Genomic DNA, 13,672 nt, shown 5'->3' with positions numbered 1-13,672 from the left:
TTTTAATATTTTGTTAAGAAATCTTAGTCTTTTTCCGGATTCCCTTATCCCTGTAGTGACTCAGTGTTTTGTATTCTCTGTAAATTTGATATTAATTTCAGGCAATGCTGTCTCATAATAATAATTGAATGTTTTAAAGAATTCATCATAAGCAAGGTTTACTGATGTTGTTTGAATGTGAAGTTCCAAGCTTCTTTCTCAAGTAGATGATTTAGATACTGAATATTTTCTTCCTTAAAGGATCTTACTTTTTTGTATACAGCAGAACTATTATGTTTATTTTTATTCCTATCTTCTAGATGTAACTGCAAGATTTGAGCATCATGATCAGAAAACCCTGTTGTTATTACATTAAAACTATAGTTCCACAAATCCTTGTTTAATGTTATTTGATCAACTGCTAACTGCTGTTGCCTATTCTTGTTGGGACACATACTATTGCCTCTAAACCATGTGTGTTTAATACTAGTTGTAATTTCGAAGTATTATTATTATTATTATTATTATTATTATTATTATTATTATTATTATTATTATTATTATTATTATTATTATTATTTAAAAAATCTACATTTATATCACCCAAAATTATAATATTTTTGTTTCTATTTCGCAAAATATGAATTATTATATCCAGTTTATCGTTAAGGATCTGAATATTACTGCTGAGAGTCCTATATATACAGGTTATAATTAGTTTCAACTAGGGGAATTCCACCATGCTAGCTTCAAAAGTTCTTCAATATTAAGATTATCAAATAATGTAAATGGTATTGCTTCTATACTTGTTCTTACAAATATACATGAGCCTCCATGTTTTTTGTTTGTGCATCTCCACTTTTTCCTGCCAGTGTGTTTAGAAATAAAAATCTCTTGGTCCCCTACCTGTAATATTATTTACTGTATGTGATTATCAAAAATAACTTCAGGATATTTTTGTGCATTGGTCTTAGGTAGGTTGTTATTGCCATTTTATAAGATTATGTGAAAACATTTTATATGTCGTTTTATCATTGTTATGTTCAGTGTAGTCCAGAATGAAGTCAAAGTTTTATTCTTGATTTTTTTTATTACGTAGTATAAACTGAAAAATAAGATGGTGGATTTAATATCAACTGAAAAACAATTTCGTAAGAGAAATTAATTATTGTAGAATTACGTTTACTTCCTCTTACAAATTTTCTCAAGTTTCAAATTCATCTCACCAGAGCAGGTAGCAGAGAGTGTCTCATTGTTAAGAGAATTACCATCACTGCTGTAAACTTATTTCTTATGTGTGTGGGGACCACTGAAACAGGTCTGATACATTTTAACATTCATGTCACTTTTTAAATGCCGATTTTCATAAGTAGAAAAATATTAGAAATGATTACAATATACACATAGCTATTTTATGCAAGTTTGTGCAAAATTAATTACATGCATGTATCTACTTAAACTGTACAATGTGAAATAAAGTCAAATGTCTCACTTTAGGGATTATAAAGAATATCTTTTGTATGCTATCCAGAAAAGGAAACTTCGTCTTTTCATTTATATGCATATTAAGTGATTTGATGTATGTGTATTATATCTTGAATAATACTTTAAGACAGAGGTTCCCAAAGTGTGCTTGGCGGATCCTCCTGTGGATCCCTGGGGATCCGTCAACACTTATCAGGGGATCCGCGGTTGGTAATATATTATCATATTTTGAAATAAATAACATATAATACTACCGTTTTCTCAATGCAATTGTACTTGTGGAAGTTAATATATCGGCAAGTGTAAATGACTAGATCTCACTGTTGCGTGAGTTGGCCTTCAAGCTGTTGTAAAAAACACGGCTTTCTTTTTCAGTTAAAGTAGCCAATTCTATTGAAAAGTGTTGTCTGCTTAGCGAGGGTGGCGAGTTATTAGTTCTTATCTGCTTGACGTGTATGAATGTTTGCAGTTGTTTTTCTCGAGACAAACAAGAAGAGAATAAGTTTTTATAAATGTGCTTGGAGACTTAATGTCTTAATTGTAAAATAAATTTGTTGTTAGTGTTATTTAGTCAGCAATACATTTTGACACATATTTTTAAAAGGAAACGAATTTCGCCCATTCTGCACGCATTCTGCTTCTGCTACTTTTATTGTGAAGTCAGTTTTTATTCATTCAGTACGATTAGGCTATGTGGTGTGTTCGTGTTAAGCTAAGTGATAATAACCACGTGTCTCTGATTCATAAACATAATAATATTGTGACAGCTGCCTCGGGAATCGATCACTCGTCCACAGGAGGCAGGGGCGCAAGAGACAAGTCGAGCTCTGCGAGGCGGCGGAAAAGGGAAACACGCAAGTCGGCCAACACTGTGGTGCGAGGCAAAGGGGTACACAAATATATAGGTGCTTCGCTGTGGGAGGTGGAGGGGGAAACGAAACCTCCCGAACAGATGTGCGGAAACAGAAGCCACGAGTAACAGGTGGAAGACACTGGAAACAGTACTTTCTCGAAACTATGGTTTAGTGATAAATAGGAGACGCGAAGAAGGAGCGAGCCAGTTCAGTTTTTGTCAGCAAGCCAGTCAGTCTTGTGTAGCAGTGAAGCCAGCTTCGAGACCGGAGTTCGACTTGAGTATGTGTCCGCAACTGTGCGAGCATTCAGACGAATGCAGCGTATCCGGAGTCTGTGGTTCGACGTGCAGTGGACCGCAGTTGGGGGACCTGAGTTCGAAGTTCAGTGGACTGTCTCTATAAGTCTTGGGTTCGATATATGGTGACTTGAGTGAATGAGCTAGAAGAACTAGCTAAGGCAAACGAACTGTGAACTGAGAACTAACAGTTTTGTGTTGTAAATAGTGCTTTGTGAACATTAGTTGAGATTAGGAGTACATTGTTGTTCTCAATAATCCAAGTGAATTATCATTGTCGTCTGTGGATTGCAATAATGAATACTGTGTTGATGTGTGGAGTGAAATACCCATTGTTAACGGGAGCGTTTAAATTAAATTATAGAAAATGATTATTGTTGTGACAATAAAAGTTACATTATTGTTTTAAATTGAAAGTCACAATATTAATTTAATATTACGAATAATTTGAATTTTCATACTGTATAGTGTCATTTCAATGGATCGGTGGCTAATAAAAGACAATAAAAATGACAGTTCTACAAATTCGGAAACCAGTCAATCAGCTTGTCATGTATCACACCCCAGTGCTGCTAGTAACAAAGTATTAAGTAACAGTTTTTTATTGCCCGCAAAATTGCATAGACATCTGGAAACAAACCACCCCGAAGATAAGAACAAGAACACAAGAACATACATTTTTTTCAACATAAACTTGAAGGGTTAAAACATTGTCAGAATACGTTGGTAAAATTGCGAAAATTGGCAAAGAAAATACTGCAGACGTGTCATACCGGATGAGTTGTGAGATGAGGAAACAACACCATTCTTTACATTAGGAATTTGAACGTAATTTTTTTTATAATTATGCATGTAATTACTGAAAAAATACACGAAATTTATTAATATACTACTGTATGCTTATGAACTCATGGCTATGCATGGTAATTAATGTAATTGTAGATCTATTGTCGATGTTAAATACCAGAGGCGTATACTGGTTAAAGGGTTTGGGCTACCGCTGACCCTATTATTACACAAAATATATCTAACAATTACTTTAATTTTAATTACTATGGTAAAACTAATAATACAAAATTATTACATTATGTTATATTATAAACTTTTTCTTTTGTAATTTCCTTGGGCTACCGCCGGTAGCCCGCAAAATACGCCCCTGTTAAATACGTACAGAATATAAATATGGGAGGATATTAAATTTATATCTATATTAATCTAGCGATTAAAGTAATTTAATTTAATTTGACGATTCATGAATCTTTTTTCGAGTCAAAAGGGATCTGCGATCAAAAAAGTTTGGGAACCACTGCTTTAAGAAAATAAATTATAAACATTACTATCATTCATAACACTGATATCATAAAGGAACTGAATTGTTGTGAAACACGTAAACATATGAGAAAGTATGTGTTAGATTCATAACAGTCATTGTTTGTGTTTGTGTTCAATATTTATAGATTAATTTACGTTGGAATTATGGAAATTTTACTGACTTTTATGACTTATGAAAGTGACGGCTGCCTGTCGCTGCTGTTGCATTCCAACACCACTGCCACCACTTGAAACTAGATTGCATCTGGATTATCTTCTTGCTTGTAAGACAGATTTAATTGCACCTTTTATATCTCTTTGCATTGTACTAATTGAATCTTTGTTTTGCAGTTGAGAGGAATGATAATGCCCCAACGGATTTCCTCACTGCATCAGTCACTGCAACATCAAATGCACAGGATTTATCAACAGAGCAGCCACATGTAAGTAGCAAAAGCAGTGCAGATTAAAATTTTTTTCTGTCTCTAACATATTAGTTAACTGTGTTGGTTTCTTAAAGATTTAGACTGGAAATGCACTTCGTCTCCACAAGGTCAGTACGTTATGTGTAAGATAATGTGAATATAGTAAAACCTTTATTTATCATTCTTAAAATGACTGGGGGGAGGGGGCGGGAGAAAGAGGAAGGGACAATACATGCAGGAAAATATTAAATACATGGAGGAATTGGTTCCATGAAAGAGATAAAATGTTTTTAGAATTAGGCTTTTAGGTAATGCACCATGTCCTGGAACTTGACATTTCCAGCATTTCGGACCTGCATACAGGTTCCACCATCAGGGTAAGACAAGAGAGATCGGTTACTCTGTTGACTTGTTATGCCAGGCTAGTCTGGATAGCTGGCTCAGTCGTCCGGATTACTTGGCGTAATGAGCGCAACAGAGTAGGCGACCTCTCTGGTATCCATAACACTGTCTACATTTATCTCATTCATGTTGTATGCATAGGAAAAGGGTTTCACTTTCTCAATTGCAACATGATTCTCCACAAAATTTGGCAGTGATTCGGAATCAGGTCTTCCATCTTCGTCTTCTTCAGTGATACAGTCCTATCTCATTTATTACACAAGTTATCAATGGTTGTTGAAATCCACAGACAGTGAATAGAAAAGAGATATAAACAAATTATTACAGTACAGGTAATATTGATTTGGATAAAGCCAGGCGAACACAGTTTAAGAAAGTGAATTAAAAGGGAAGAGAGATGCAGAGAATGATATTTGTTGCTCTTATATAAAATCGCATCCGCTGGCTACAGGTTGATGGGATGAAGCAAGACAGCAAAGCATAATGATTGGCAAATTTAGTCCATATGTTCCTTGTATTCTTTTAGTTAAGCCTGTTGGGACTTGTAGGTTTTTTTTTAAAGCTTTCCATATTCTCTTTCTTTTACATAATTGTAAGATTTTTCAGAGTTGTAAACACAGTGTACAACTCTTGTTTATATTTCCATAAGATGTTTAATAAGATGCTTTATTGTTTAATTTTCTTGTTAGGGTTCTTTCATAAAGTCTAACTCTTTGTTCACATTGTGAGAGATGGTTAGCTCAAGTAAATTATTGCTTGTTAGGGCAAAGTATTATGGGAACCCAGTCCTTGACACCTCCAAGAAGGTAGGTGTGAAGGCCAAATAAGAAATCTGAACAAGTGAACTAAAAGGGTTCCATTGAAAGCCATGTCAGGTTCAGTAAGTAGATGGTGTATGGTTGGCCTGATTTCAAGGAACAAGTACATATTCTGAAAAAGGATCATAAAAATTTTTTGTTAGAGTTAATAATTTTTACTTTCTCATTATATGAAATACTGTATGTAGAGAAAGTATTGTAATTTCGCAAAAAATTTCTTTCGAGATTTTCACGGAAATACAACATCTCAAATACTGAAAAAGTGTTGTTGTTATGTTGTCTGTGTACAGCAATTTCTCCTAACCTGTTGGTCGGATTTTCCTCATATTCAGTATCTGCAAGTAATTTAGCCTGGGTTTATACATATAGAATATAACAGTTTTAGTAAAAGAGATTAACAAGTCTCTATATGAAATCAAAAACACACATAATGGTAGTCCACTGCAAACATGATTTTTTCTATTTTGTAGGATAAACTGACAAATGAAATGGTGCAGTTGTATCAAGCAAAACATTATCTCCCAAGGGAAATTATTATATATTGTGTGTAACTGGATTCTGGTAGACCCCAAATATATTTTACAGTTATGCTACCATTTACGTGACACTTGGGGAAGTGTTTAAGTGATATAAAATACACAAACATTTGCAAGTGTTATTTAAATACCATTTGCGATTTAACCAGAATTTACCGTAACTTTATTTCAAATGGAACACTCTGTATATTAGTACATATTTTTGCTCCTCTCTAAATTCTGAATCCAAAGATGTATAACATATCCAGATTTGGAGTGATAGTCTTTAGTTTAATTCAACAAATTGCAATGCTCATTGCTATGGAAGATTGTGGTTGGAAACAAAAGAAAGTTTGTTTACATATCTGATGTTGTGGACAAATTGCAATAAAATTATTTAGCTATTATAATCAGTGGTGGAAATGGAATGTTAATTATTATACTCATTCTGAACAGATCGATATGTTATTAATATTTGATAAATGCAGAAGAAATGCACGCGTAGGTTGTGTTTTGCATGCTGAAAGGCGTCCTGATTACCACCACCCAGCAGAAAATTATTTTCATAGAGACAAATAGAAATTTCATATGGATGATAAGAATGAAAGACAACATTTCATTATTTCTGAAGAAACAAATGGATATTTTGGCATATATGGAGGTAAATCTATTTGGACATTCTGAGCAACACACATGAAGTTTTTGGTTATTAGGATTACTGAGTTGAAATGTTTTTGTTATTTGTAAAGAACTCAGGTATCAATAATTAATATTCAAAATCTATATAAGTTTTGTTTTAATGTTATTCCATAGCAACGAGTATTGCAGTTCGTTGAATTAAACAAAATACTATCACTTCAAATCTGGACATGTTATTTTGGTGTTCCATTTGAAATAATGTATGTATGTATCTAATGCTCTGAATATGACAGTAAAGTAATTCTTCTTCTCTCCTCCCAATATTTAGAGATGGAGTCCTTAAATGTTGAAAGTGCATCACATGTTAATAAATGTCTCTCATCTATTTCTTCTTCCTTTGAACACAAAAGGCAATTTGACGACGCAAATACTCTGATTTTATGCATGAAATCGTGACCAGAAACAAGTGTGAACATTGCTACAGATAATTTTGCAGGGAAAGTCTGGAATTATTTTACATTCAATTATCAGTTTATTCCACTGGGCATTTTCATTATTGCTTTTAATTTGGAATTGATAGGATTGATTGAGCTTTCTTTTGATGATTCGTTTTATTGATTCATACACAAAATTTTGTTGGGTTCTTTGAAATAAGAAAGTTAGGGTAATTTCCAGTTAAATAACACTTGCGAATGTTTGTGTATTTTATATCACTTTTAAACACTTCCCCAAGTGTCACGTAAATGGTAGGTGGTGGTGACTATTAAATTAATGGAGACATGATGGAGTTTAACACAGGTTTAACACACGAAAATCTACTCCAAATATTGAGTTTGTCCGCCACAAATCTTACTTGAACTCATGATTTGAGCTAGGTCTCTGGTGTAGAAAACGAGTGGTCTAACTGCTCAGCTAACAGTACGTTGATCCATTATGTCTACTTCTAGAATATCAAGAGAGTAGAATGAAACGGTCATAAAACATTGATTAGTTTCGAAAGCCTACTTATATTCCATTTTGAAGATTATCTCTGCCCTGCATTTATTATTATTACTCTGAAAATTAGTATCTTCCAGGACATAATGAATCATATTCATGAATTAAATACAAGGCTATTTCTCTTCTTGGTCTGCAAAGTCTATTCTTAGGGTTTTCATAAGATCTCACCTTTGCATGTATTTTCCATGTTGGTTATTTGCAGAACCAAAACTTGTTTAGTTATTGTCCTTAGAAAAACATTTCTCAGTCATCTCTGTATTGAATTTTAAACATAGTAAATACATAGTTAAATTTCTTAGTATAAATTTTTGGTTGAGGAAATGCACTCACAAATGTACAGTTGTCATTTTTTAATTAGCTATTTAACAGCACTGTTATATATTTTTGGTAGAATTGGTAGTAGTGAAATAATTGGCGGGATGAATTCAAGAATTTTTCCTTGAAGTTATCTGACATTCATCTTACAGTTGGGGAAAACTTCTGAAAATATGCACTCGAAGTAGGATGCTCCTGAGCTACACCAGTGGCTAAATTTCCATGTCCATAAGCAGTTAAGTGCTTGTGTAAATTTGGTCTTTCAAGAGAGGCTTGGATTGGATTTTTTGCTTAACTGATGAAATGTAGAGCACATGATATTTCGAAAATCAGTTGTTCATTAATGTTGTTGTTGCTCAGAATGACAATGATTATGATCATTACAATCAATTTTCTTGAACATTTCTGTAGTCTTTAAGACGATATATATATATATATATATATATATATATATATATATATATATATATATATATATATATATATTACATATGAAGACATTATTACAAAAACAATCCTTGTCAGAATTGGTATTTTTCAGGAGAACAATAAAAATAAATAGAACAACACATGTCAGCTGTTTCTGTACAACTGGTGTTTATCCTTGTGGCTATTGAACCTGACATATGTCATTTTTGGAGTCTATAAACAGTAGCAAATGTGTCCTTAGCTCAGTTTCATTAAAAATGACTGGGCTGTTTTTGTAATAATGTCTTCATATGTATAAAACTGTAAAATAGATACTAACAAGGGAAACTTTTCATCACACCCCTTTCACATTTTAATGGAACATAGCTCATTTCGAAGCTCATGAAAACGAGAATAAGAAACAACCTTGAAAATATGCCGAAGTTGCTTCTGAAGGGCGTAAATCCTAGTTAAGTCACTATATGCCAATGGACATAATGCAATTCTTCATAATTATACCATCATTCCTTTAGCTCAACCAATTTTGTGACACACCTTTCAAGTAAAAGTTCTGGGCTCGATTCCCAATTAATATTTTTTTTTTTTTTAACAAAAACGTATAGAGAGCAGGACGTCTGAATACTGATAGAAATAAACAGATCCCTCATCAGTTGGTTCTAGCTGAACGAACACAAGAAGGTTCTTGCTGTGCAACTACGTGATTTTTCAGTTTGTTTACATTGTGCACAGTGCATTACATCTGGAATTGGAGGCTAGATGAATCCGTTAAACATAGCTCGTAATTTCTGCAAACTAGTGCAGAGTTAAGCTGTTTTGTTCGCAAGAAAATAAGTATGAAACACTTCTATTTTATTAGTTTACAGTAATATCTATTTTTTGCCGTTAGATTACAAATAATGAAAAAACAATAAAAACTAAAATAAAACATTATACAAGAAAACAAAACATTATTATAAGAAAAAAAATTACAAGATGTGTATTTGGTTTGGACACAGGTCTCCTATTTGAGCTAATTCAACGTCCTTCAAAATCCATTCCATGCCCATTACACATTTATATACAACTGTTTCATGATTCTTGTAACGTTATTTAAGCCCTTTTAATCACAATTTCAAAGAGGAAGGCATAAAATAGGAAAGACTGGAGAAGGCTGGGTTTGCAGTGAAAGACCTGCCCTTGGGCAGAACACTAAATGAAATGAAATGAATCACAACTTCGGCATGTTTTGATTTTATATTCTGATTCAGGTCTCCCAGAGCAATAAAATTAGCTATCATTTGTTAAAATCTGGAGGGGGGCAATGAAAAGTTTCCCTTGTAAGGAAATACTGTACTTCATTTTATAATGGGTGTATTCCTGGAAACAGGTTTCTCTTAATATGTCCCCATTCCAAAAATGACATGAGCAAGTAACAGTCTGCTTAACAGTGACTCAATGCATCAGCTTTCGACGATAAAATCTCGCGACATGTTATATTACAGTTGTAATTTATTGACTTAACTTGTAAGTGCTGGAAATATCACCCATTTTCTTTGACATTCTTTTGAAAAGCTTTCTAGACATACCGGTAGTTGGATTTCATTTCTGCCAGTAGAATTGAATCTTAGACCCATGGTTCGTTTCCTTGAATTGACGAATAACTGTTGTCTTACAAGGCTTTAGTTTTAATATTTTCGTCACTTTCCAAGCCAATGCCTTGGTTACTCCTTCATGTTGAGCCAACCTTCTTTCTTTGTAATTTACATATCATAATAAAGATTCGTTGTTCTAATGTGTACTGCATTGCCTTAAACTAAACTGAATTGTACTGAATGGAAATCAGCTGTATACTAGTGTTCTAACCTTGACGTCACTTCAGCCTGTGTTATCTGTCCATACTATGCTACCATCAAACCGTCTAGAGTTGACCACTTTTTTTCGTACTTTTAATGCTACTTCATAGACAAAGTGATCTACTATTTCACTGAAAATGGTATGTTATAGCCCACAAGTCAGGGATTGTTTTCTGTTATTTTCATTTTATGAACGTCCATGGTCACTGAGAAAAACAAATTTTAAGTGCTGGTCGACTTGGTGTTAATCAACCACCATATTAAAAATACATGTAAATGAACAAGCTCCTTTTGGATGCTTTTATTATTTATTTATTTTGTTATTTTTTTATTTTTAAGTTATTTGGGATACAATTATTTTAATGTGCATACATTAAATAGGTTAAGGCTCATAAATCTAATAGAAAATATTTAATTAATTCGCAGACATAAAATTACGTCAAAGTACACACAACATTATCACAATTATTAATGTACTAACTAATGAAACAGTCCTGAAAAATACAGCAAATACAGTTGCCATCTCTGTAAGTTCCTAATAATTAATATCATAACCCTGGAAATCAACACCAAATTTCAAGAATCCCTTTTTCTCCATAAGAACAGGAGCACTTAGTTTTCTTTCTATTTGATCACAGTCAATAAGACTCATATCTTCCACCTCAGGATATTTGAATTGGAATTCACCACAATTTCTAACAAAATGAAGTTCAAGTCCTTCTCCTGGAATCAGTTCCTCAATGCTACCGACATAAAATTTAATGGTCTTTTTAGTTGGGAACTTCACTAAACGCCAAAACCCTGGTTTAGGGTCGTCGAAATTGTTATTATCATTGTTATCGTCCTCTTCAACCCACTCATCTGATGAATCTTTAGTGGAATATCGTCCATCTTCATCACTATGACTGGACTCCTGGTATCCTCTCTGTTCTCTTTTCTTGGTGGTTTTCTTGGCTTCTCTTTTTTCTGGTCTCCTCAGTTGAGACAGGATGAGAGATTTCTTCATTTGACTGAGATGTTCTGCCTTCAGTAGGCCTACTGATACTGACAATACTTTTTCCTGGCTCAATTTCAATTTTCCTTTCCCTTTTCTTGGCAACCAATGATTTTTCATATCTCATGTCCTGGAACACGTTGATGACCACTTCTCCCACCAGTACCAGTGTGGACTGAGATTCCTGAGACTTTGTCATACCAGATTGTGGTGGTTTATTAAGGACTCTTTGTGGCTCGAATGGATAAATTCCACAGGCCCGGAATCCTGACTCCAAGTTGACAGCTGCATTAGGATTAATGGTCTCCACCAACTCACTAAGAAAAGCAAGGAAATTGTTCTTTGGAATTGAAGTCAGTCTTCTGTCTGCTGTCTGGCGCCATTTTGTCAATACTGATCTCCAAACTATTTTTAGTGGCCTGTAAAATGCTACGTCCAAAGGTTGTAGTAAATGTGTGGCATTAGGAGGGAGACACATGAATTTAATATTGTGCTCCTTACACATTTTCAGCACATCTGTTGAAAAATGGGAAGACAGATTGTCACCTAGCACTGCTTTTACTCCTTCTTGTTTCCTGGCCCAAGGTAATACTATAGTCTGGAACCAGTCGTTGGACGTGACTTCATCGAACCATCCAGACTTCGACCTGTTATATCTGGTTCCTTGAGACCCTCCTTGTGTCCAAGTATCCCACATATTTTCGGATTTATAAACGATATATGGTGCAAGAGTTTGCCATTGGCTGTACCAGCAAACATCAAACTGGTTGCTGCTTTAGAGAAGTTCATTATTCTCTCCAGATATTTGGTTCCTCATTTGAAAATAGACACTTTTCTCCAGGTTCATCAGCTAGATTAGTCTCATCGTAGTTCAGAATGTTAGAAGGGCTGATGCCCTCTAGTGTCTTTTCCAGATTTGAAAAATAGTTCTTAACTGTGTCAAAATCAATCGGAAACATAAATAATAAACAAATAATTTCAAACCGAGAATATAAAGATTCCTTCATAAAATATGCTACGGTACCTACAACTTAACAAAACCAATGGTGTCACTCTCTATTTAAAATTACCTTTGCCCTCTTAGTAGGGATGTTTCTTGAAATTCTCGTTAACAGCATGGCATTTCGATGAATGAAACCATCCACCCACTTCTCTCCAGGGAAATTGTTTTTAAACACTTTTGCATTCCGTCCAATATTACCAAGATAATGTTTTGCTAATAACCGAACATAAAATTTGGAGAACGGAAATCCCCACTCTGAAACAATAATGAGGTGTTCTGCAATGATGTTTTCCTCTTCTATGCTAAACACGGTTTGTTTTCCATGTTTTCCCACGTGTCTTCCCATTATATGGTCTCCCAAGGTAGTTCGTGGTATTCCATATTTCCTTGCAGCACTTCTAATTGTTAACATCTTTGAATTTATCTCTTCAATTGCTTTAGCAAAATCTGAATATTTAGAAGGCATTACTATCAACTGCTGTATTACTGAAAAGACTGAGAATGAAAGAATAGAAATTGTGCCAAGACAACAGTGGCTTTTGCGGCAGAAACATTTCACACCTGGAAGCTGTTCTGACTTGGTCGACTCTGTACTGGAATACAACCTCAACTGGTGACATCTCTCAATAATATGGAAAAATATTTTTTGTTGTAATATGTTGTTAAGCTTAAAATTCTGATTACAGAAATACAGTTATTTTGTATTGCATTACAGTTTAACAAGGCTAAATTGTTAAATGAGTTAGACAGAGTACTTTTTTTGTTACCATTTTTGCCATTGGCAACAATGAGTTTTACATAATCAAGCACACACAATATGTTTGACACTACCTTGCGAGATTGAAAGGGGAAGTGTTATCAGTCAGCTGGAAGCAAGCAATGGCTGCTAGTAGGCAATTCTATTGGAATAAACACGTGAAATTAGAAAGTGTACACAGTGGTCGAATCTAGACTCCCAGGTCGACTCTAGACAGTTCCACGGTACTACACAAAATCTTCCCATGCTCGAGTCAGGGAAATGTATGCATCATTTTCTCAGCATTGGCATTCAAGTTCTGACGCCAATGAAAGGCCAGTGGCATTTACCTGAGTGAAGTCTGTTTCCTGGCCAGTGCTCTGTAATATGGAAATAATTCAGAGAGAAAGTGAAATAAAGGGCATATTTTTGTATTTCTTATGCTGAAAATTGTTTCTTTGTTGATGTCTTTTATTTCGTTATGTTTGATGTTACCATGCATCCATAAAAAAATTGGAGCTATTATTTCATTTGATTGTTTTATCTATTTATGTGATATTTTGATTCTCTTTTTGACTCTCCTTTTAAGTATATTATCTTCTCTGTGCTTCCAAAATCTGCTATGTGTTTTTAAAAAGAT

At 34.1% G+C, this 13,672-nt stretch overlaps 1 protein-coding gene across 7 annotated transcripts in view; it reads left to right on the top strand.

Annotated features, from left to right (window-relative positions):
• Nucleotides 1-13,672, top strand: part of LOC138704946 (protein transport protein Sec16A-like) — a 572,743-nt gene that overhangs the window by 441,459 nt on the left and 117,612 nt on the right. For all 7 annotated transcript variants that reach the window (XR_011333490.1, XR_011333489.1, XM_069833405.1 and 4 more), the window contains one exon: nucleotides 4,277-4,368. Coding sequence is in view for 5 of the 7 variants with exons in the window: in XM_069833405.1 (XP_069689506.1) it covers nucleotides 4,277-4,368 (92 nt within the window). In the remaining 2 variants the exon portion in view is untranslated. The remainder of the gene's footprint in view (nucleotides 1-4,276; nucleotides 4,369-13,672) is intronic.

Source organism: Periplaneta americana, chromosome 8 (assembly GCF_040183065.1).
Source record: "Periplaneta americana isolate PAMFEO1 chromosome 8, P.americana_PAMFEO1_priV1, whole genome shotgun sequence".
NCBI classification, from domain to species: Eukaryota; Metazoa; Arthropoda; class Insecta; order Blattodea; family Blattidae; genus Periplaneta; species Periplaneta americana.
This window is presented reverse-complemented; position numbering and strand designations above follow the sequence as displayed.